Source organism: Strigops habroptila, chromosome 6 (assembly GCF_004027225.2).
Source record: "Strigops habroptila isolate Jane chromosome 6, bStrHab1.2.pri, whole genome shotgun sequence".
Classification (NCBI taxonomy): Eukaryota; Metazoa; Chordata; class Aves; order Psittaciformes; family Psittacidae; genus Strigops; species Strigops habroptila.
Genome location: NC_044282.2, coordinates 63,440,085 through 63,464,525, shown reverse-complemented (window position 1 = coordinate 63,464,525; position 24,441 = coordinate 63,440,085). Strand labels below are relative to the sequence as shown.

The following is a 24,441-nucleotide window of genomic DNA, read 5'->3' as shown; positions in this document are numbered from 1 at the left end:
CAGCGGCGGAGGCGCTGCGGTTGCCGGGGCAACGGGGGGCGGGGCGAGGTGGGCCTGACGGCGGCTCAGACCCGTCCCGATCCCGATCCCGATCCCGATCCCGATCCCGATCCCGATCCCGATCCCGGGCCCGGTCCCGGTCCCGGAGTTCGGCGCGATGCAGCTGCGGCACGAGCGGACCCTGCTGGCCCCGCAGGTCGGGCCGGGCCGGGAGCGGGGAGCGGGCCGGGCCGGACGGGGGGCGGCGGAGTTGCTGATGCGGTGTGTGCCCCGCAGGACGGGACCGCGCGGGTGAGCTGCATGGCCTGGTCGGCCAGCGGCGCCCGGTTCGCCGTGTGCACCGCGGACCGGGTGGTGCTGCTGTACGATGAGCACGGCGAGCGGCGGGACAAGTTCTCCACCAAGCCCTTGGACGCCAAGGTGAGGTCCCGGCGGGGCTTGCTGCAGCGGGGCAGCGGCGCCCGTGGGGCGGGCATTGCGCTCGGTGCGGGGCAGCCTTCCCCTGCGGTCACACCGCCGTCCTCCCACAGTACGGCAGGAAGAGCTACGTGGTCAAAGGCATGGCCTTCTCCCCGGACTCCACCAAGATCGCCATTGGGCAAACAGACAACGTTGTCTACGTCTACAGGATCGGAGAGGAGTGGTGAGTGTGGTGGGGGAGCGCCCAGCGCCCATGTGGAGGGGGCAGCGCTCTCCTTCCTGCCATACTGTTGCTTTCTGGGTGTTGATACCACCCGCCTCAGAGTCCTGGCCTGGTGCTTAGGTGATGCACATCGTGGTGTTCATCATCTAACCTGCAGGGAGTCACTCAGGTGTTTCTGTGGTGAACAGCAGATGGGATTTCCTTGAGTACAGCTCTTGTGGAGCCCTGTGGAGCTGGAGCTGTAAAGCCTTTGCTGCTGTCCTCTCCCTGTTCCATAGATATGGCACACGCCTGCCTCACTTCAGCCTCCTTTGCTGGTGTGAGTTGTGCTAAAGGTGCTCAGAAAGGAAGGTCATCTGAATTTTTTAAGCTCAGAAGTTGGGGATTTTTGAAATTTTCTGCCAAAAGTTGGCTTGTAATAGACAGTGTACAAAACTGAAATGGGCTGTGTTTGGCAATACTAAAACAAACCAAATACAACAGTAGGATAACCAGAATGGGCAGTGTCACTAGCTTCACTGATAATGTTTGTCTACCTTTTTCTGCAGGGGTGACAAGAAGGTGATATGCAACAAGTTCATCCAAACGGTGAGACCCAGACTCCTGTTTAACTCCATTTTCTCCAGCATATGTAGGATGAAGACACTTAGAGGCCTCTCTTTTCACACTCACACTGGCAAAACTGTCAGTGGTGGTGATCTCCAAAAGATTCAGGTAGATCCAAGGACAATCTCTACATTTTGAGGCACGTATTGCTCGCCAAGCTTCAGAGCTTGGCTACAAATGCTAATGCTAATGCCAATGCCTGGCTACAAACAGTAATTAATTGTTGGATAATCAATGCAGTCAATTACAAAACTTTGGGGACTACTTTAGGCACCAGTGGACAGAATGTCTTAAGGAAGTTGAAAGGGAAAAATAGGAGAGACTGTGAGCCCCACTGGTTTTCACAGGTTGGCAACTCTAAGCCCCAGGATTCCTTATTAAACAAAACGTGAAGTGTGTGGAGTTCAGTCACACTGCAGTTTCTGCATGTTTGGCCTCAGGTTTGTAATTTCAGTCAGGTTATTTCCTTGGCCTTCTTTGCATTCTGCTGCTCTAGCTCTTTCTGCATCTGTCAGAGAGCAGTCTGCTTATTAGATCTATGGCTAGGATTATCCTGAGGCTGATATAAGTATCTGTGAAAGGCAAAGGTGTTACAAATTCCTTGCATAAAAAGCCATCTGTATGAGAAAAGACAATGCACTGACTTACTTCTTTTGCCTTCAGGAGAAAATGTCCAGCAGCTGCCCCAGGCTTTCCAGCCAGTTGCCATCACACTGTGACACCCACTTGCTGTGTGTCACTAGAGAAGTTTTCTGCTAGGTCAGCCCCTGAAGTAGCCAGTACCAGTTAGGAGGAATCACCCTCCTGGGCCAAATCACCAGAAGAGAGATACAGAGCTGCTTCTGAGGGAGTTGCTGGAGTTTCTGTGCCAGGCTTTCTCAAGCTCCCTCTCAGGCTTTCTCAAGCAGCCTCAACCTCTCAGGCTCTCCTTTGCTGCAGCACCTGGCTAACAGCCTGGTGTGAGGCTGTTTGCCTCTCACAAGCTTAAATGCTGTGCACAGCATGCATACAGTTTTTTGTATTTTTAATGTAGTGGTTCATTTCTCTTTTCTCTCATTCTTTCATTTTCCCCATGCTTTTCTGCCATTTCTATCATAATAAATCCTTCATTTTTTCTAATGCTATATGTGTGGTTTTTTACCAGTGTCCAGTTTTCTCCTGTAACTATTGTTATTTACAAATTTTTTATGTGTTCAGTCACGATGAGAGGTCATTCATTGAGACCTTTCCCTCTCCTGCCATTTTAAAAACCTGTTGGGCACTCTCATATTTCATATCTTATGAATACAGTGACACTATTCAGCTTTGCTGGCAAACAAGGCATCCTGCTAAAGGGTCAGGATGAAAATGTGCAAGTTTGACTTCTATGCACTAGTAGCTGAGCACATTACCACTTTGTGAGGCTGTTTCTAAGCTACTGGGCCACTTGTGGTTGTGTTAGATTGAAAATAAGAGTCTGGCAGATAATGAGGGAAATATATGGATGTGTGGGAAATGGGGTAATAAAAAAGGGGTCTTGGTCATTGGTTGGACATAGAAATTATGAGCAGCTTAGGTATCCAGGGACATTTTGGTATCTGCTTGTAGCTGTGTTTGCTGATGTGAATGTTAAAGAGTGCAGGGTACAAAGTGAGATGAATAAATGAGGGTGTATATATGTATAAAGCAGGCCCAGATGCTTAAAAAGGAGCAGATGAGCCAGTGAGGCTCATGCTAGTGGCACAGTTCCAAACACCAGCCTTCTTATTGACTGAAATTCTTCAGTTGAAATGTGAAGTTTCATTAACCCTGTTGGCCTTCTCTTACAGTTGGGTTTTGTGGTTAGCTCCGGACTCCCCCCTCAGATTTTGAGAATACCTTTGGTTTGGATTTAATGAACCTGTTTCTTCCTGACCTACTTGGGAGCATCTGATAACCATCTTGCTTGTAAATTAAAAAAATAGAGACTATTTCTGATTCATCAAATGAAGATCCAATGTGCCAGTATTGTCATACCTATGGAAGCTGGCAGAGTCAAAGTATCTTTGTTTTATACATTTTGTTGAAAAAAAATCTTTTAAAATAGCCATGATTTTGTACATTCAGCAATAGCATGTGGAAAACCACACATCTCATCAATAAGTAATCCTCCAAGAAGAGCATCCGTACTGAACAAATTTGGTATAACTTTGATGCCCCGCTTTAGCCCTTTGAGCCTGTTACTTCACCCCAGCTCACTATTATCTAGTTTAAGCTTCAGCATGGAGGGCCTCAATCCTATCTTGAGGTCTGTCCAAATGCCCCCATCTCTTCTCATTCTTGGTCTGAGTGGTCTTACTGTTCCTGAGCTGTCTTGCGTAGCAATGGGGCAAGAAGCTAAGTAGAGTGGAGCTCTTATCTCTCTTTTTACCTCCTCCTTGGCAGAGTGCCGTGACCTGCTTATCGTGGCCAGCGGAGAATATCATTGTCTTTGGTCTTGCTGAAGGAAAGGTAGAGAAACTTGTTATTTGCCTGATTTTCTTTTCCATACCAGAGCTTGCAAGCACCCGGGCTGTAGGGTAGGAGCCATTACTATGTGGTACTGGGCATGGAATAGCAACAAAGGGATTACACCAGTGACTTGGATTTTTTGGTTCTAGTTTCCAAACTAGTCCTTGGAGGCTCTGCTGGATCATTTGGTTCTTTTCCCAAGCCTTTCTAGAAATGTGGAAGTGTGACTTCCAACTTTTCCACTTCTTCTCCAAACTACCGGAATGCAATGAGCCTCCTGTGATTTCTGGTGCTGGTTATGGACTGGGAAAGCTCTGGGGATGTTACACTGGGGGAAATCCACATTTTGCAGACAGAAGCAACATTGATCAGATTCTCTTTCTTAGGTTCGTTTAGCAAATATAAAGAACAACAAGTCTTCCACCATTTATGGGACAGATTCCTATGTGGTCTCGCTAAATTCCAAGTGAGTATGGCATTGCTTTAGCCTACACTGCTTTGGCTCAGTCTCCTACCCACTATTGGCCCTGGCATAACTGGTGGCAGTATGAGAGGTTGCCATAGTGCCTTTCTGCTGTTAGTTCCTCATCAAGATAATAAAATATGGTGCTTTCCAAAAGGAAAGCCTTCCTAAAATCTGATACCTGGCTGTGCCACACCGACCCATGCAGTTTGGCTATCCCTCAAACACATTTCAAGATGTAAGTCCCCAAGAGATTACTTACATACATTGATTTATCTAATCCATGACTTTATAAAGATTAAATTTGTCAACTTCATCTAGCTGATTACTGTCATCAGTCAAGTATAAGGGCTAAAGAAAAGTAAAAATACTCTGCCAGCTAAAACTGTGACAGGGCTGTAATTAGGGAAATAATCATAAAGTGCAGTTTAAAATTATTTTAAGATGCAATTTTTACTACTTTAGTATCATTTACCTAAAAAAAAGAAAAAAAGATACGTGATGGTCTTAGCAGTGGGATTTTCACTAAATGGTGTCATTCGGGTTTTTGAGTGCTAAACAAATTAGAAAAACCTAAAGCTAGTCCAGGACTCTTGACTTCCTACTGCTGAGAAATCCCTCCAAAGTCTTTTTCTGCCTTTGCCTCTATTCCAGAAGGTTCTTATTTCCTCTCTGTCCTCCTCTCTCTTCATGCCCCGCCTCCTTCCCTACCTCTCTTCCCTGTTTGCCCTCCTCTCCCCCAGTCGCAACTTCCCCCTTCTATTTCTAAACACAACTCATGCTCTTCTTGATATATATCGACAACAAATCTAGGATTGTAGTCAACAAAAGACGCATGTATGATTCCTGGATTGTTACAGTGTTCATAAAATTTGTATTCTGTACTTGAATCATCATTAGGAAGTATTCTTTCTGGGCACATTGTGTTAGGCCTGTTTCTTCTTCTTTGCTCTCTTCTCCCTGCTTCTGCCAAGAAGTACACAAAACATTAATGCTACAAATAATGGGCTTAGACCTGGAGTGTTTATCCAGATGTTTTTTCCTCTAAATTGTGTTACTTTGGGGGATTCCTGGCATCACAATATCCAGCCTCACTTCTGTAACAGTTCCAATGCAAGGGTTGTTTGATATACCTTGCTATAACAAATTGCATGCATAGTCATTATTCCACTTAAGGTTGCTTAGCTTCTCTGCATTTTAGTAATACAGAAGGTTGGCTATTGTGATTTTACGTGATGAAGATATTTAACTGGCCACTCACCTTTCCATTCTCCATACTTTTGTGGTTGGTTTTTTTTTACAGACATCGATACAGGTACTGGATATTCTTGTGCTAATCACCCAGCTTGTGTTTGGTGAAGGTTCCTTTGATGCGGAACATCAGTGATCACCCTGGGACTTGCTCCTCTGGACAGGAATATGAAAATTAAGGTGCAAGTCTTTCTTACTGCATAATTGTATCATCTTCTCTGTGCTTCTTTGCAGTGTATCAGGGAAAGGAATCCTGTCTGGCCATGCAGATGGAACCATAGTACGCTTCTTCTTTGATGATGAGGGCTCAGGTGAATCACAGGTATCAAACCTCCTTCTTCAATGAGCAAAATTCCTGTTTGCACAGCCTAGTCACCAGCTTAAGAGCTCTGGAAAAGGATCAGGCTGTGGAGAGAGTGTAGATCTGGAGAGGAGCTGCAGTCTGCGCTTGCTAGCATAGGTGTTACAGAGCATTGATGAAGACAGACCAGTAACTAAATGCTTAATAAAGATGAGTGTGATGGTAAGAGGGGAAGTTACGAGAGTAGTCTCTGTGCTATTCTCACTCAGATATTTTCTCTCCAGCTGAAGCAGTTTGAGTATGTCTGCTCTCTACCATGATATGCTGAAACCACATATACACTTTGCTATGTTAAGAGTCCATCCCAGTCTAGTTAATGGTACTGGTCTTCTTACTGGTATCAGGAATCTTCTCTCCCATTTAAATGAATGGAATAGTTGATACATCTCTCAGTTCTGGTTTCTGTCTACCTTCCTACAGATTGGGTTAGGCAAAGCAACTCACATGAACTGGACTTTGCAGAAGGGCCTCATACTGGTCTCATTGTGATAGCTGAACACAAAGGCCAGTTCGGGGCTAGAGCTATTCATGTTTTCAGGATGTTCTTTGTCTTCTATTGTAGGGTAAGTTGGTGATGCATCCCTGTCCTCCTTATGCCCTCGCATGGGCTTCCAACAGCATTGTGGCTGCAGGCTGCGATAAGAAGATTGTAGCTTATGGGAAGGAGGGCAATGTGATTCAAACCTTTGACTATACCCGGGACTCGTCAGAGAAGGAATTCACCACAGCAGCTGCCAGTCCTGGTGGCCAATCTGTCGTCATTGGCAGCTATGATAGGTACGGTGCTGGTGACAAAGTCTCCCCTTTATAGGGCTCTCTTCTTCAGCTGTACACAGTTGTTTACGTCTCTGCTTTCTCATCTGTTCTCACAGGTTAAGGGTTTTGAACTGGAGCCCACGCCGCAGTGCCTGGGAGGAAGGCAAACCCAAAGAAATAGCTCACCTCTACACCATCACAGCTTTAGCATGGAAGAGAGATGGTTCACGCCTCTGTGTGGTTTGTATTATCAGTCAGCAACCCTGAGCCCATGAGTCACACACCAGATAGATACAGTCTCATGTGTCTCACATCACTCAAAGTGATGTGATACAGGGAGGGCTTATGAGAGTGGTCATGCCATCGCCTAGATGTGCAATGCAAGGCTGAGACCTTGTGCAAGGGACACTGCTGCAGTCAGATGTGCAGTGTGCAGTAAAATATCATGGCATGGATCATTGTGCAATGGCTCATTGGCAGCAGCAGTCCTTTTTCACAGAAGCATGATAAGGTCAGCATAGCTTCTCTCTTATGCTCATGTTTATGTGCTGTATTTCAGTTCAGAGTTGTCTTTCTTCTGTTTTCAGCCATTGGGCCTTGATCTGTCTTTCTCTATTAAGCTAATTAATTATTTAAAGCTCTTTACATTAATCTTTCTGCAAATTTTCTGTATTAAGTTGAATAACCCTTTAAAACACTTAAATGATTTCAGAAGGTTGCTACTTATAACTCATCTTTAACAGTTTTTGCATCCTTTTATGTTCAACAATCAAGAATCCATGAAATATTTTCAGACAGAATTAATTGAAAATGAGAACAAATACTTGCAGACAAGGGGAAAGGGCCAGTGGATAGGAGAGTGGTGAAAGGAATAGGGATAAAGAAAAATATAAAGGTGGAAGGATTTTGCTGGAAGGGAGGAGAGATTGGAAGGCTGGGACAGGGAGAAGTGGGAAACAGAAAGATAATAGGGAAGATGAGAATAAAGGTGAATTTTTAACCCTTCCTCTCCTTCTGCCATGTACATGCCAGTATTTGGTAAGCTTTGTTTCTCTGAGAATTTCTCAATCTTGCTGTTCTCTCAAGAAAGTCAAGGTAGGGCTGGTCCTCAGGCACCTGGGGGCTTGAGCTGTGTTCCCCAGAGCAGCCAGGACCTGTGGATTTCTGTCTCGCCTCTGATCCTGTTCTTGTAAGTAGGGTCTGGAATATCTCTCCTTAGCAGAATTCACTGTGTGTGCCATGTGTTTGTTTCCCCAGGGCACTCTGTGTGGAGGAGTTGAACAATTTGACTTCTGCCTTCGCAGAAGCATTTACAAAAATAAATTTGAATTGACACATGTGGGACCAAGCCAGGTAAGAGTATATCTAGTAAGGTCATGTCCCTTGATGAAAATGGGATGCTTGCTAAAACTAGACATGTTTGGAGTTCTGCAGCTATGGTCTGTTCATACCAACTTGCTGGAAAAGACTTAGGGTATATTCCAGGGACAGAGTCAAGGCTGGGTGGAAATTGGCTAGGAGCAAAGACAATGGAGTTTATTTCCTGGCTTGTGAATTTGTGTGGGATACCTCCATGCCAAATGCAGGTTCCTTAAGTGGTTTGATTTCAGCCAACTTCATTCAAAATCAGGCAGTAAGGATGAGCTAGCAGTCTAGGCACTCCTTTGTGGTCAGGGGAAAGAAAGCAGAACTCTCGGAGGGTGGCTCATCCTCAGGGGCCTGCATAGTCCTCCAGTTGGGCTAGAAACTTCTAAACGGCAGAAGTGAGAATCCCACGCTTCTACTACCGTTGTCATCCCATAAAAAGGAATGGTAAGGTTTCTTTAAAAAGCAGAGTGAAATGATGTGAGGAGACACCTAATGCCCAAGTATCACCTGTTGCATAATCTTCCATGGGGCAAGAAGTGTATATCTTCTTCCTTTGTGCATGGCCTCATATTGCTTTTTCTGACTTTCTCTAGGTCATTGTGAAGAACCTTTCAACAGGAACTGGAGTTGTGTTGAAATCCCAGTATGGTTATGAGATTGATGAGGTGAAGATCTTAGGGAAAGACAGATATCTGGTGGCCCATACCTCAGACACATTATTGCTGGGTGACATCAGCTCTAACAAGCTCAGTGAGGTACTGGAAAATCTGTGGCATTTCTTGAGTGTCAAATGCTTGACTTTGTAACTCAAAGGATGTGTTTTCTGTATGGAACAATACATCTATTTTCAAAGAACCATAGAATAATTCAGGTTCCAATGCTTTTATTATGTCCTCATGGGGGAAAGCTTTTTTGCTAAGTCTTGTGGAATCGTTGTTTTAATTATGACTGTTTCTCACACTTTCATTGTGCATCTGCCAAAAGAAAAGCCTGGCATCACCTTATTAGAGATCTCTTAAGCCTTCCCTTCTCCAGACTGAAGAAGCCAAAAAAAACCCGGAAACGAACAAACAAACCCAAAACCAAACAACCAAAAGCAAACCAACCAAACAAAAAACATTCATGACTGCAGTGCTGCAGCTTATGCCAGTATCATTTCTGATACTAAACAATTCATACAAAACTGTTCATACCCTGAGCCTCACAATGCACTGAGTGCTGAGCCTGTGTGCCAAGCCTGGAGAACATGGGCAGTAGGTTAGTGCCCAATAAAAGTATTAAATAGGCTTCAGAACGTATTTGCTCTGTTCACACAGGCATTACATACTTTTAATCAGTCTAACGGTGTGCTAATCAGTGTAGCTGGGAGCAGGAGCTCCTGACTACAGATTTGAGTTGGAGGACACTGATACTAGGTAATCCATCTGAAAATCTGGTGAGACTAAATCTCTCAGGTTTCTCTACATCATACTGCACAGAGGAGTTTTTCTTTCAGTTGCACAGCTATACTCACTGCATTATACTCACTTCTTATAAAGAATGAGGTTAAGTAGTCCATTTACCATCTTTCTGTCTCACTAGAGTTTGTTGAAGCAGTGACTTGGAGCTCTTGCTCAAGGAGGGAAGAGAACAGTTGCAGCCTTGGCTTTCAGTTTTCTGCCTCTCTGACCACTTGCCTGTTGTCATCACAGTAACTGTTGTATTATCCAGTGCTCTTCTCAAATTCCAAATCAGTTAGTCCCCCACTGGCATTATGCTGAGCAGTCATTGATAACATGACCCCAGAAAAGAAGGTGAGATGTGGAGATTCTGCCCCCACAAATGGTATCACTGATTCTATGGAGATTTATGGAGGGAAAGGGGTTGTTGAGGGTGCTTTTTATAATAAAGTTAATCTGAGGAAGGTGGAGAAGTGCCTGTGAAAGCATAGGCTAGAGGGAGTACATTGGTCACATAAAACCCTCTTGTCCAGAAGGCAATAAGATATTACACAAAGAGAACAGGAGTTTGAAGCAGAGGTTAAAAAAGGGAGAGAGAACTGAGAAACTTGCAAGCTGGGAATGACTGAACAACAGTCTTGACAGCTGAAGTGCTGGAACATGACCCCTTCTGCAGTGTAATTCTTGCTATCTGTTGTGGGACTTGAGAGCTGGACAGTGGACCACAATGCCTGCAACCCTGCAGGAGCTGTCAGCCTGGCATTTGCTCACTCCATGCCCTTGCTTTGTAGGTAGCCTGGCAAGGATCTGGAGGCAATGAGAAGTTTTCCTTCGACAACGAGAATGTAAGTTGGATGGGACAGGGTGTTACCCATGAATGGTGAGTAAAGCTGTGTGTGCACCAGCAGAAAAAGTGCCAACTGCACTTCTGGGAAATCCTGTTTCTCAGCAGTTTCCTGGACTTACCCTCTCCATGCAGATCCTGATCTGCTTCCTCCCCATACTTGTCTTTTCCACATGCGAGGTACAGAACAAACTCAGTGCGTGGACTGTCAAGTTATATAAATCATAACCCTATAGGAGAGAGGAGCAATAAAAGAGCAACAGCCAGACAGGATGTTAGAGGTACAGGGTCATAGCTTGGCTCCTGAAGGACTGATAGGTCCAGAACTAAAATCCCCAATCCTGAGGAAAAGTTGTCAGTCACAGCGAGAAGCCAGGGACAATTCCTTACTCATCCCAGGGGGTTTGAGTTTAGACTTGTGTGCAGCAAAGTTCTTTTCTGCACACCTCATTGGTATGTGTGCTTACCTAGATTTTCTGTAAATGTGTATTCCCTTCTCACCTTCAGGTCTGCATGATCTTTAACACTGGAGAGCTGACACTGGTGGAATATGGAAGCAATGACATCCTGGGGTCTGTCCGCACAGAATTCATGAGCCCTCATCTTATCAGGTAAGTGTTACACCTACCTGTGTGGCCAGTACAAGCATTTTGTGAGACTGACCTCAGATATATACACTTGGAATTGTCCCACTCTGTAGAACGCAGACCTGAGTAATCTGCTTCTGACAGTGACCAGTGGTGGGGTTTAATTGCTCAGTTACATTTAGTGGTTGTAAAGTTTTAGAAGTACAAGAGCCCATTTTCCTCTGATACATGCTTATTGGAGCCTGACTTGGCTATTGCTGAAGAGGGACCTCTTGTGCATTACAAGCATCTCTGCATCAAGCTGGTCCTTGTACAGCATTATCAGGGAATCAAGATACCGCAAGACCTCCTCTGTCCCTCTGAAATACCATACTCAATTTTCTGATTCGAGAAAAGGGAGGATGATGAGCTGCTCAGAGGTGGAGCAGTGTAACTAACTTGCTGTCGGGGACCCTGGTTCCAGAGGGGCAGCTTCCAGAGTGAAGCCATGAATCAGAAAGGTTTGTTCTCACTTGAGGCAGCTGTAGGTACTGTGCAAGAGTCAGAGGTCAGAGAACTGCAGGAGGCCCCATGTGCTGGGGAAAATGCAGGTAAATCTGGTAGGGACTATATTATTCAGTCCTGTGAATTTAGAGAGTAATAAAGGTAACAGTCATCATTGCCTTCAAAATAGTGTCCGTATCAATGAGAGACAGCAGAGAGGCGTGGAGGAGAACAAGCGACTGGCTTATCTGATAGACATCAAGACTATAGCAACAGGTGAATATAAACTTCCCTCCTCTTTATTTGCCAGCCTTCCTGATTCCTTTGCATTTTCTGTGCTAGGCAGCATATCCCTGAAGGTCGTCTTTGCATTCACTCTACCAAGCAGCAGATTCCTGAAGGCCTCCTTTGCATTCACTCTGCCTGGCTGCAGACCACTAGAGACTAGGCTGTCCTGCTTTTGGCAGGTTGGCTGCCTGCTGTGGACACAGCTGTGGGGGGGCTGTAACTGTGCCCTGGACCTGAGATTCTGTGCAGTTCAGCATGATGATATTGCTGCCTGCATTGCCTGTGATCTGTGCATGCTCACAGAAGGGTGGAAGGAGCTACTGCTGTTGATAAGGCAACAACATAAAATGTCGCTGCAGTTTGCAGGGGGTCCTGCCCTAATTAGGTCCCAGGCACACAATCCCCACAGGACAGCACTGAATGTTCTGCACTTTGAGATACATTAGGTACTTACACTGTTTCCTTTCTTTCCTTCCCAAGTGGACCTTGTTGGTGGCTACAATGCTGGTACCATCAGCCATGACAGCAAGATTGATTGGCTGGAGCTGAATGAAACAGGCCACAAACTACTCTTCAGGGACAAGAAGATGAGGGTGAGGCAGGAGCATCGGGGGAGTGTGACAATATGGCATGCCTGGGGAGAGGTAAAGACAGATGTGCCTGAATGGAGGGATGGAGGTGAAAAACACATATGAAGCACTCATGATTTTTTGACCACCTCTTTGAGAAAGATAGACCATGTTCAGATTACATGAGCTGGCAGCATTGCATGTTTGTCTTGAATTACAGCTAATCCTGAAGTTAGTTACTAGACATCTTGCTTCATCTCATCACACTTGAAAATGAAAATCATAGGCTCTTCTGCTGTGAGATGGAGACAAGTGGGTGTCATGGTTTAATCTCAGGATGAGGACCCTAATGTTGCACTTAAACATGTACATATAAAAAAGGTGTTCTCTGCAACAGCTCGGCTTATGTCTCTAAGATGAACTCTCTAATTCTCTAAAACAGCATAGTCACAACCAGATATCTTGTTTGGCATAGCCCTTGGCTTGTGCTGATTGCCAGACCATGACTGAATGTTGTCTGAGAGAGTAAGTCCAGGACAAAACTATGCCCAAAATCAGGGTAATGGTTTCACACTACAGATTATGATGTGTAGGTACTCACCTCACATCTTAGCCGTGTTAGGTTTAATTGTACAGGTACAGCTGAAGAAGCTCACTGCAGCAGGCAGGATGCATTTATCAAGTGTATTACAGTTCCACTCAGTTCACGGTCAAGTCTTCTTCACTGCTATGAATGTAAGGCTCCTTGACTGCTTGAATTCATTTGCTCCTCTTGTCTCAAGAGCATCCTGAGAAGAGAATATGACTTTCTTGACAATGGTGTAATTCACATCAGAATCTCTATGCAGGTGTCCCAGGTGCTGTGCAGCCCCCAGCTACAGCACTGCAGCTCATCACAAGATGTTTCTAGTTGCTCCAGAGTTCAGATTCCATTGGGGGCTGTCAGTATGCAGTAGAGTATTTCCACTTTGGCTGTATCTCTTTCCTTAGTCCAAGGATGGGTGAAGTATTATGATCATACATGCCTATGTGTTAAAATCCCTGAGAACTTTCTCAGCCTCATCTCAGAAGAAACTCTGAATTCACCCCTCAAATTTCAGATAGTAACCCCAGGCTTCTTCATTGAGCTGCTCCTCCTTTGTCATTTTTGGCAGCTTGACCCATAAGATTGCATCCTAGGTCGTAGGGGATACAAAGATATCTTCTTGCCTTGGAATACAGATCTCCAATTAATTATCTGTCTGCTTGTTATCACTCACACACAGGCTGATTCATTGCTGCCAAGCTTACCAGCTAGCAGCTAGAGTGCTCAACTTTGTAGTGAAAGATTGCAGTGTATGTATCTGCCACCTCGCAAACTCTTTACCACAGACTTCTCTCACAGGAGCTTGCTGGAGGTAGTCTTTCTTGCACAAAGACTGTAGTTCTGGTTCTGGGTTATCACAGAACAAGGACTCCTACAAGTACTTTGTGATTCCAGCTGAAACAGGCTTCTGTTTGTAAGTGTACATTTCCACAAAGCTGTATATGTCCTATTATGTGAGAAGAGAGAACTTTCCCAGCAATATATCTTTTTATATTTATTTCTGCGGTCTTGTTCAGTTTATCTTTGGGTCCTCTAATATACTGCCTCAACAAGAGGCAGTGGCATCTCAAGATTTCTGTTGCTTCTTCTGCCTCCTTTTCAGGCCTCTCAAGAGGTTACATAGACAGGTCCTGTACTAAATATTGCCACCAGCCTAAGCCAGGCAGTACCATGATTCTCCTAAGTTATGTCTGTACATTTTCTCCAGCCAGTTTGGTACAGACTGATACAGATTTTCTTGTTCTCTTTTGACTGGTATGTCATAAGACTAGCACAATTCTCTCTTCTTTTTCTCACCTTTGCTAGGTGAGGACCATTATGACAAGGAGCAGAGACAGTCTAGGACTTTTAAGTTACAAGACATTACACGTCTTTGTTATGCCATGTGTCAGGTTACACCTTCCAAATTGTCAGGTTTGTTTCAGGGCAGTGTATTCTACAAACACCCTCCCATCTTATTGGCAGCAGTTCTTGCGATAGGACTCTACCTAGGATGGACAGTTCAGCCCAGAACTGCTGAGGAAGACCCTTCTTCATCCCCCAGTTTGTTTGCATGAAGGACTTAAGAGACCATTCTCCTGTTCCAGCTCTGCAACTGAGAGGGAACTGAAGAAGCACAAAGCATATTCTGGTTTATATACATACATGCCTAGCAGCAAAGACGGCAGGATTTGAGCATGCTGCTTAAAATACTGCAAGGGTTAAAAAGGGTCATAAGTCTTGGATAGTAATGTGTGTAAATAACAGTGTGGGAGTTTGGACTACATATGTTGGAACAATTATGATACCTAGTTGGTAATATGTTTACAAGATGCTTGCTCAGACATTCCTATGATGTTTATGTGAGCTAGGAGTCCAGCTATGAGTTCAGCTGAGCCTTTTTCTCCTCTTCCCCCTCTCTAGTTGCATCTCTATGACATTGAAAGCAGCACCAAGACTACCATTTTGAACTATTGCTCCTATGTGCAGTGGGTCCCAGGCAGTGATGTGGTGGTGGCTCAGAACAGAAACAGCCTCTGCATTTGGTATAACATTGATGCTCCAGAGCGAGTCACCATGTTTCCTCTGAAGGTAAAACTCTGGAGACTTGGATTACCTCCAGCAGTTTCTATTACTTCTTGCTCATGTGCGTGGGAATAGTCAGGATGGCATTGCAGAAAGGAGACAAGGAGACCGAAGGGAACCGCAAGTTTCTTCTGGACAAAATATGAGCTCATCTGTCAACTTTGTGACAGGCACTTCTGGCAGAAGATGGACATAGTTAATATAGCAAGGAGCTGCTCAGTGAGAGGTCATTCAGCAGAACTTTAAATCAGCAGAGCTGTTGCAGTGCTGTCCTCACATTCCTGCTACCCTGCATACTTTAGGAAGACATGGGAGTGTTGATAGCTGGTTCTCTTTCCAGGGGGATATCGTAGACTTGGAACGGAATAATGGAAAGACTGAAGTGATAGTATCTGAAGGAGTGAACACTGTGTCCTACACCCTGGACGAAGGCCTCATAGAGTTTGGAACTGCCATTGATGATGGGGATTATCACAGGTAAGTGCTAGATAGACCACATGGTGACAGCAGGTAGCCCACTTCATATAACAGACATCTGAGAGTCAGCAATTCATGAACTACAGCAGCAGAGCTTTCCATACAGAGTTCAAGTTCAGACTCTGAGCACGATGTTGGTGCCAGGTCTAGTTATAATGTGCAGCAGAGTCCTTCAGGACTGAATATTCAGCCTTTTCATCCTCACATCTCTGTGTTTTCAAACTCAGGGGCACAAGAAACTGACCAGTCTGGTCCCATTGGCACTAACAGAAATTCACTGAAGGCAGTTTTCACTTAACTGTAGTGAATAAGTGTGTCTTCATTAGCAGCCAGATGTGAAGTGGTACTCAGGTGCTTTTACTGCTGCCCCTCCAGGGATGGTGTTAGTGTCATGGAAACATTCAGGAGCTGTGCAGAGTGAAAACTGCCTGAAGCAGTCAAGGCAGACACCTGAGCACTGCTGACATTGTTATAGGGCTTTAAAATTGACCAGCGAATAGAATTCACATGTTCATAGAACTGTTACCACTTGAGAGACTTCTTTGCACCAGGGACTTGCTTCAGACACAACACTTTGGACTTGCCCCACAGTGCCTGTAGCAGAGCATATGCCTCTAAGTAGCCCAGGCAGGGATCTAGATCTCTGAATTTTTCCGTGATATGTCAAGCCCTGCGTTAAACAGTCCTTTTCAGAACTGGTCACACCCAACTTGCTTTGTTTTCAGTGTAACTCTTGCTAGGAAACTCCTGTCTCAGCCTAGGACTTTCCTCAGAGAGCTCTTCTATTCTGCTACTGAAAGTCTGCAAATCTCTCTGTCTCAAGGGCTACAGCATTTTTGGAGACACTGGAAATGTCTGCAGAGACTGAAGCCATGTGGAAGACTCTAAGCAGACTGGCTTTGGAAGCTAGACAGCTGCACATTGCAAAGAGGTACAAAAAGAAGCTATAACATCTTTAAGGCTAAAACACTCTCTTTGCTGAATCCCTCAGAGAAACTATGGTTCTGGAATATTCACTGTACTGGAGAATTAAGTGTTCTTTCTTTCAGGCAATGACTTTGCCCTTTCATCCTAGACAGTAATGCTAGAACTGAGGTCAGGAGGACATCACTCTGTAGCATAAATTTTTGCTCATGGCAACCAAATGCAGTATATAGCGAGGCTTCAGGGAGCTGGCAGACATGGACAAGCTCAGTGCATCTCTGAAGCCTGGTGAAGTGAAGCAGGAGCCCTGGTCATGTTTGTGGCTTCTCCCGTGGAGCAGGGCTAGGGGCACATTTTAACATGGATCTTGCCAAAATCCTTCTCTTGAAGCAGGGCTACCCCACCTCTCCAGTTTGCAGAGCTGGGTCTGCTGCCCAGGTTCTGATTTTCTTCTCTGGGACTAAAAGTGTGCAACAAAGCCCACTTATTGACTAACTGCTGTGCTCTTTCCAGGTGCTTTGCAGCTCTGGGCAACATGGCAAAGGCTCAATTTCTGCATGAAACCAGTACCATTGCTGACCAGGCAGCTCAAGAGCATGTAAGTCAAACTTCTGTTGTGCAGGGCAGTTGCTTTCCTGTAAACACTTGCATACACATTGTCTTCTGTGTCCATGCTCGTCAGTATCCTACTACAGACCAGTACTTAGTTGTATAGAAACTGCTGACATAATCCTTCATCCATGCCTGCCAGGTCCCTCTTCTGGCTAGTCATTCTATGCTGCTCCTGTCCTGTCACTTCTATGATTCTCATCTGTCTTCTTTTGTTTCTGTAATTACACAGACCCCACCTGCAATCACCTCCCTTATATCATTCCAGAGCCCATTCTTTCACTCAGCAAACTGAGTGAGCTAATTGATGTTGTCTGCAGGGTGGGGATGGTACAGACCATTATCTGGTGCGAGCCCGCTTGGCCATGCTAGACAAGAACTACAAGCTGGCAGAAATGATCTTCCTGGAGCAAGTGAGTAAAAGGAACAAGGAGCAGAAAAGGCATCATTTATTTCTGGGCAGGGAGGTTTGTGCCCTGGTGTGAAAGGGAAAACGAAGAGATTGTTCATTCCTGGGAGAAGAGTTTTTTCCTTGAAACAGAAGAGGGTATTTCTTGTTTCAAGGTGTAGGATTGCCCTGAGGTGCATAAAAAGGGTAAAGGAGGATATATATCTTTGTAAAGGAGATGGTACACCTTTTCAAGTGTTCTCGGCACACCTAACCCTGCCCTCTATGAGAGCTCAATGGCAATGTGCCTGCTAAATGGAGCCTTCAGGTTGACACTTTGCTCTCTGACACAGAATGCCACAGAGGAGGCCATGGACATGTACCAGGAGCTGCACATGTGGGATGAATGCATTGTGGTTGCTGAGGCCAAGGTATGGAATACAGTTGCACTGGACTGTGGGCTGGGCTTGCTTGAGAAGTCTTCTGGTTGGGAGTCCATTCAAGGTCTGGGTTCTCTCCACCTGCCCTATCAGGATTCTGGTTCTCTCCAGACTGGGTTCTCTCCACCTGCCTCACTTCCGCTTGGAGAGGCTCCAAGCAGAAGGGAAGGTTGCACTGATGTGAGTATGGACCTTGGTGAATAGTGAGGGAGAAAAGCTACTGAAATTGGTTTAGGAGTATCTGGGGCTTCAAAAAAGAAAGGTGATGCAGTAGTACACAGGGTTGTCATTGTGGTTTGTGCTAACTGGACAGCAAGAGGTCTGGTGCCATCAGCTAGCTGTTCAGAGGTTGCAGGATGAGCAGGACAACATCTTGCCTTGCCTAAGTCAACCAATGCTGCATTTCTCAACAGGGGCACCCAATGCTGGATAAGTTGCGTCGGGATTACTACCAGTGGCTGCTGGATACCCAGCAGGAAGAGAAGGCTGGGGAGGTCCAAGAGGGACAGGGCGACTACCTGGCAGCCATCAGCTTATACCTGCGGGCAGGGCTGCCAGCCAAAGCAGCACGCCTGGCCATGAGCAGGGATGAGCTTCTTACCAATGGGGATATCATCAATAAGGTCTCCATGGCACTGATCAGAGGTGAACTGTATGAACAGGTGAGTGGCACCCCACTGGGCTTTCTTCGTAGTCGTATCAAAGCTCTTACCCATCCTCTGCATCTGTGAGATACAGGGGGACTGAGCTGGAAAGTAGCAGAGGTAATTCTGTGTTGATAATTGGGAGGAAATCCTAACTGCATGCATTATACATGGATGAGGTCTAGAACTAGCTGGGAAGAAGATTCCAACTCATCGGCAACATCAGCTGAGTTCAGTAATAGTCAAGGAGGCCTTTGCGAAAATAGGATACTCTAAATGGAAAAGCTAAGGAAAAAGAACAGAGAGGGTTATGAGACAATCTGTAGAACCCTGAATATCACAGAGAATGGAAGCGATTGTTCTCTGTGTCTAATAACACAAAAAATGGGTAACCATTTTTTAATCTGTCACATTAGGGCCATGGTCATAGAGAGGCTGTTGCTGCACCAGCCACTGTGCAGAGAAGGGAGGTTGTCTCAAAAACTCTTATCTTGTTAGGAGATGGTGCCCCAGAGAAACACTTTGGGTATGTTGATCAGCAGAGAGAGCAGTGTTCTCAGCACATGCAGTCTTTCCTACAAGTTCCCTTTACGATCATGTTCTTGGTTAGTGGGGAAGGCATAGCTAATAGAGCAGTCTGTGTGGCAGGACTGACAAGCTCTGTACTTGGGACTGGTAGGGTACGTTGTGGTGTGGGGAGATAGTGCCTCTGGAAACTGGCAGCTTGTATTTGTCATTAGGCTGGAGACCTGCTTGAGAAGGTTGGGAACTCACGGAGGGCTCTGGAGTGCTATTGCAAGGGCAGTGCTTTTCTGAAAGGTACTGTGCTAAACATGTTCCTCCCCCCATCCATCCCCACCAGGAGCCAAGTACTCTGGCCTGGTGGCAACATAAACTATTGCCCTGGAGCCCAGAGATGCCTAGATGCTCTGTAGTTTCCACGTATCATCTCATTCAATGTATGTATTTTCACATAGTTGTACCTACACGCACAGTCCCAGAATAGCAAGGCCTAGATCATGCTGATCCTGTTCCCAAGGCCTAGATCATGCTCACTGCACCAGCATGGATTTGGTCCAGTTCTCCACAGGGTCCGGATTGCTGAGTAGCCCATTGGGGCTGGAGTGGATTAGACAATCACCATTCCACTCCCACTGTGCGACATCCAAGCCCTATTATTTGCCTCACAGCTCTGCTTACTTGATGGATTCAACACCACAGCTCTCATGTCCCCTTACAGCAGTGGAGCTGGCTCGCCTGGCATTTCCCGGGGAAGTTGTGAAGCTGGAGGAGGCCTGGGGAGACCATCTGGTGCAGCAGAAACAGCTGGATGCTGCTATTAACCATTATATTGAAGCCAGGTGGGGACAGGTGGTGGATGTATAACCAGTAGCATGTTATGAAGTTGATAGGATTTGCTTAAATCAGCAGAGCGTTTTGCCTGAGTAAGCTCCCTCAACCCCGCTTTGCCAGTGCCATCGGTGCTTATGTGCAGTCTCTGCTGGCCCCTATGGCACTATGGATGTCTTCCTGCATCTCTCCCAAGGTCTTTCAGCCCTGATTACTCTTTCCTGCTGTTCTAGTTCTTCATTCTTTCCCCTTAGCTTTGCCAGTTACTCAGATCCTTTTTGCTGCTCTAACCCAGGAAGAAGAATTAAGCAGCAGACCACTTTGGTCTCCTTGGCTTAACTCAGCTGGAGGAGATTGGCTGTTGGCTGGCTGTAAAGAGTTCTGATTTTAATGCTAGGTGCTCAATTAAGGCCATTGAAGCAGCCTTGGGAGCCCGGCAGTGGAAGAAGGCCATCTACATTTTGGACTTGCAGGACAAAGAGACAGCAGCCAAATATTACCCCAAAATTGCCCAGCACTATGCGGCTTTACAGGAGTATCAGGTGAGGTCACAGACCACAATCGTTGATGCTTTGTGTGTCCCTTAGGACTTCTGAGTGTGGTCATTTCCCTGCAGGTTGCAGAGGAGCTGTACATCAAAGGAGACCAGACCAAGGATGCCATTGACATGTACACACAGGCTGGGCTCTGGGAACAGGCTCACAAGGTAGAGTCAGAAGTCAAAGCTTCTGGTGACCTCACCCCACTTGGTGAGATGCCTTTCATTGGGAGGTAGTGGTGCCTTGTGCACCAACACCTGATCAACAAGCACTCTTCCCAAAGGATGAATGTGAGGCCATCCAGTAGTCACCAAGAAATCAGTTCCTGGTATTAACATCCTGCCTGTGTGTTCTTTACTTCAGCAGCCTCATGTGGGTGCACCTGTGGCACCAAAAGCCCTCTCCAAGGGGGTTGGTCCTGTGTGCTTTGATCACAGTGACAAATGACTGCCCATTCTCTGCAGAGCATACAGCATGTATGCCTGTTTGTAATGGGAAGGAAATTGGTTTTCACCACCTTCTTCACCACCATGTAGGAAGAAATTGCTGTGCAGTGTGCTGTAGTTTCTCCCATGTGTGTTCCTTTTGGCAGCTGGCAGTCAAGTGTATGAGTCAGGAAGATGTGTCTGTGCTCTATATAACCCAGGCCCAGGAGATGGAGAAGCAGGGCAAGTACAAAGAAGCAGAGAGGTGAGCATCTTCCTTGGTACTAGTCCAAGACTGAGCCCTGAAAAAATGGCTCTAGCGAGGAGTAGAGCACTCCTGGCGGGAGCAGAGTTTGGAACTGGGGGTTGGAAAGGTCAGAGGTACTTTCTCTGTATGTGGAGACCTAGAGCTAATATTTCAGAGTTCAAAGGAAGAGAAGTCACTGACTGTTAATGCATCTTTGTCCACCAGGACAGAAAGGAGGTTCAGGTGAGGTGCAGCTGTCTCATGTAGTAGAGGAAACATGGCAAGGCTTTTTCCCACTGCAGAGTGCTACATCTGACCTGTCATGGTCAGCTGATGATATGAAAAGTGTAGCATTTCCTATCCAGGTTACTAATGTTGTCAGTTCTAGCTTAATAACAACACAATAAGGTTAGCAGATACAGGGTCAAACACAGCTGTGTATCTGATGCTATGATACCTGATTTCAAGGATGCCCACTACATGAAAGGGGGCCGGTGAGGTCACATTAGATTTAATCTTTTGGATGGCCTGTATGATTCAGCTGAGCTGACATTGCCATGTTACTATTCCAACGGGACTGACAGGTTCATGCTGGAGGCCAAGATGAGAAGAGGTCACAGAAGCCCAGAGGTTCCCTCCAAGTTAGAGCTCAGGGTGACAAGTGTGAACAGAGGGAATAACTTTACCCTACTGCAGCTGATGGTGGCAAAAAGAAGGGTTCTATCTGAGCAGTGTTAAGCCTTCTAGCCCACCACAGTCATGCAGCACACCAGCCATGCCTTTTAGCAGTGTGCCCAGGACCTTGCTCCAGCTGGGCAGGACCCAGAAATTGCAGGGACTGGTCATGTCCTCACTGAGCTATTGAATGTGCTTGTGTTCCCAGGCTGTATATCACTGTGAATGAACCTGATTTGGCCATTGCCATGTACAAGAACTGTAAGATGTATCATGAGATGGTTTGCCTAGTAGCCAAGTACCACAAGAACCTACTCAGTGACACTCACCTACACCTGGGCAAGGTGAGTGCATCTCATGGCAGGGGATTGACGAGGCCAAGCAGGGGCAAGAGTGTCCCTAACTCATTGTCTCTAATTGCAGGAGCTGGAGGCAGAGGGACACTTACAGGAGGCTGAGTATCACTACCTAGAAGCTAAGGACTGGAAGGCTGCAGTAAACATGTACAGAGTGAATGACATGTGGGAAGAAGCTTACAGGGTAACAATCATTTCACAGCTATTCCACTGTGCAAGGATCAGGCTTTGACTGCAGGATCCTGGTAGGAACTGCTCTGTCTCTGTTCACTGCAAAATTTGAACACTTGGCATACACTACCTAGCTTCAGCATGTGGCACAGCACTGAAGGCCCTTATGCCTGCTCTCTGCAGCATTGCACCCCAAAAGCAGGGCTTGACCCCTAGCAGCTCTGCAGGACTGCCTTCCTCCAGTTGCTGCTCTGCTCCTAACTGCTGCACCGTGTTGTACCTCAGAAGTATTGCTCTACCCATAGCCACTCTGTAGCAGCCCTCAACCCACCCCCAATACCCCTCCCCTCCAGTGTGGACACAGATTTCCAGTGCTCACTTCTGCTGACCTAATAGTAGCGTGGGCCATGCTGAGGAGGCAGCAGTCTCTTTTCTACTCTGCCATATAAGCCTTTATCTCACTCTCCCTAGTCCAGTGGTGGCTACAGAAGGGTTCCTCAGGAGAGAACAGTTGGTTTTGGTGCTCCCTCATGATGACAGGCATCATGTGAAAGGGGAGTCCTGGCTCAGCCCACTGAAGACAAAATGGATTCATTAGGCTGTTCTGCTTTCTTTGCTTTGGATAGGTGGCCAAGGCACATGGGGGAGCCAACTCCTATAAACAAGTGGCCTATATGTGGGCAAAGAGCCTGGGTGGAGAGGCAGCTGTGAAACTCCTCAGTAAATTTGGACTTCTGGAGATGGCCATTGATCATGCAGTAAACAGCGGGTAAGCAGGTCCATCAGCCCAGCACCTCTCTCCCAGCTGCCTGACCTGAGAAAAAAGGGGTGGCCCAAGATAACTGTATGCACGTGATAGTTACAGGTCCAGGATATGGCATGTCTTCCCACCCCACTTCTTCACACAGGCATTCCTTTTCCTTAACTCATCCCGCTTTCTGTCCACCTGTTAGTCTCTCAGATGTCAAGTCAGAGCTGGGCAGGCAAAAGCAGTTTACCCTCTAACCTCAGCAGGAGGTCCATGAGAGAGCCTCTGAACACAGGAGGAGGTTTTCCTCATGTCACTGTACTCAAGTTAATTGCTTGCCAGAAGAGTTGTGCCCTACTCTGCACCAGGCCAGCCATCCAACTGCACTGCCATTCACTGCTGCTCTTCCCTAGCTCTCCCACATTGCTAGGCTCTGAGGGAGTCTTTTGACCTTCCCTTAGGGTTGAACCGAGGGCCTCTGTCAGTAATAGCAAGTGTGCAGGAGCTGAATTTCCTTAGTGAGGGCTCTAAAAGCTGCTGTTCTCTAGAGGAATGGGCATTGCCCATTCATTTGGGACCTTTTGCATTCCCTGTTCTCCTCTCCCACTGTCTTGTGCTCTACTTAATTTCTTGCTGTTGTCTTGCTGGTGATGAAGGTAAGCACTCACAGCACATAGCCCTGCTCTCACTCCATTTTCTCTTTCATTTCAGGGTCTTTGAATTTGCTTTTGAACTCGCGCGCCTCTCCATGAAGCAGAAGATGCCTGAAATACACTTGAAATATGCCATGTTCCTAGAAGATGAGGTAATTTTACCCTCTGGAATAGGTGGGAGTTCTCTGGTCACTCAGGTAATTGAACAGTTGTCCTTAAGGGCTGCTGCAGCAGGCACTTTTATGGCTGCAGTCACTACTCACCCAAAAGGCTCCACAATTACACATATCTTTGTTTCATAAATCCTCTCTGCCTCATGGTGAGTAGAGGAGGTCATGCAATGGTATCAGGACAGGAAGGTATGCAAGCAAATTCTTTCCTTTCTCCTAGGGCAAATTTGAAGAGGCTGAAGCAGAATTTATTAAAGCTGGTAAACCCAAGGAGGCAGTGCTGATGTATGTATCCTTCCCCATCCTGGCCTGTTGCATCTCCTCTCACTGTATGATACCAGCCTGATTGTTTCTCCAGCACTGGGCTGCTCCTTGCCATCTGTCTTGTTACATCTCATGTTGATTCCCCTAGGTTTGTGCATAACCAGAACTGGGATGCTGCACAGCGTGTGGCTGAGGCTTATGACCCAGACAGTGTGGCTGATGTGCTTGTGGGACAGGCACGTTTTGCTTTTGAGCAGAGAGAGTTCCAGAAAGCAGAGGCCTTCCTCTTGAGAGCACAGAGACCTGAGCTGGCTGTAAAGTACTACAAGGTGAGCGTAGTCTGTAGCAACATTATTGCCTTCCTCACTGGACAAGAACCCAATTTGGATGGAGGAGTGAAATCCATCTCCCAGCTCTCCCTGTCAGCTTAGTAGCCAAAGAGAAACCATTTCAGTGGTTCCTAGTGGAACTTAATTTTGGCCTATTCTTAGAAGACTGAACTGGTAGAGATTTCACAACATAACTTAGCTCCCTCACAGCTCTAGGAGGAAAGATCCTACCAGAATATGGATGGCTCTTAGGGG

At 46.2% G+C, this 24,441-nt stretch overlaps 1 protein-coding gene across 3 annotated transcripts in view; it reads left to right on the top strand.

The window, feature by feature from the left end:
* The first annotated feature begins 33 nt into the window (after positions 1-33).
* IFT172 (intraflagellar transport 172) overlaps positions 34-24,441 on the top strand; it is a 33,815-nt gene continuing 9,407 nt past the window's right edge. For all 3 annotated transcript variants that reach the window (XR_003991988.1, XM_030490470.1, XM_030490469.1), the window contains exons 1-33: positions 34-196; positions 277-420; positions 531-643; positions 1,192-1,231; positions 3,653-3,718; positions 4,105-4,184; positions 5,667-5,754; positions 6,356-6,570; positions 6,666-6,789; positions 7,807-7,902; positions 8,511-8,672; positions 10,148-10,201; positions 10,708-10,811; positions 11,461-11,546; positions 12,039-12,151; positions 14,616-14,783; positions 15,118-15,254; positions 16,078-16,185; positions 16,692-16,776; positions 17,108-17,200; positions 17,529-17,606; positions 18,029-18,277; positions 19,000-19,078; positions 19,500-19,620; positions 20,007-20,151; positions 20,226-20,315; positions 20,741-20,838; positions 21,704-21,839; positions 21,919-22,035; positions 22,649-22,791; positions 23,482-23,575; positions 23,814-23,878; positions 24,006-24,186. Coding sequence is in view for 2 of the 3 variants with exons in the window: in XM_030490470.1 (XP_030346330.1) it covers positions 158-196; positions 277-420; positions 531-643; positions 1,192-1,231; positions 3,653-3,718; positions 4,105-4,184; positions 5,667-5,754; positions 6,356-6,570; positions 6,666-6,789; positions 7,807-7,902; positions 8,511-8,672; positions 10,148-10,201; positions 10,708-10,811; positions 11,461-11,546; positions 12,039-12,151; positions 14,616-14,783; positions 15,118-15,254; positions 16,078-16,185; positions 16,692-16,776; positions 17,108-17,200; positions 17,529-17,606; positions 18,029-18,277; positions 19,000-19,078; positions 19,500-19,620; positions 20,007-20,151; positions 20,226-20,315; positions 20,741-20,838; positions 21,704-21,839; positions 21,919-22,035; positions 22,649-22,791; positions 23,482-23,575; positions 23,814-23,878; positions 24,006-24,186 (3,711 nt within the window). In the remaining variant the exon portion in view is untranslated. The remainder of the gene's footprint in view (positions 197-276; positions 421-530; positions 644-1,191; positions 1,232-3,652; positions 3,719-4,104; positions 4,185-5,666; positions 5,755-6,355; positions 6,571-6,665; positions 6,790-7,806; positions 7,903-8,510; positions 8,673-10,147; positions 10,202-10,707; positions 10,812-11,460; positions 11,547-12,038; positions 12,152-14,615; positions 14,784-15,117; positions 15,255-16,077; positions 16,186-16,691; positions 16,777-17,107; positions 17,201-17,528; positions 17,607-18,028; positions 18,278-18,999; positions 19,079-19,499; positions 19,621-20,006; positions 20,152-20,225; positions 20,316-20,740; positions 20,839-21,703; positions 21,840-21,918; positions 22,036-22,648; positions 22,792-23,481; positions 23,576-23,813; positions 23,879-24,005; positions 24,187-24,441) is intronic.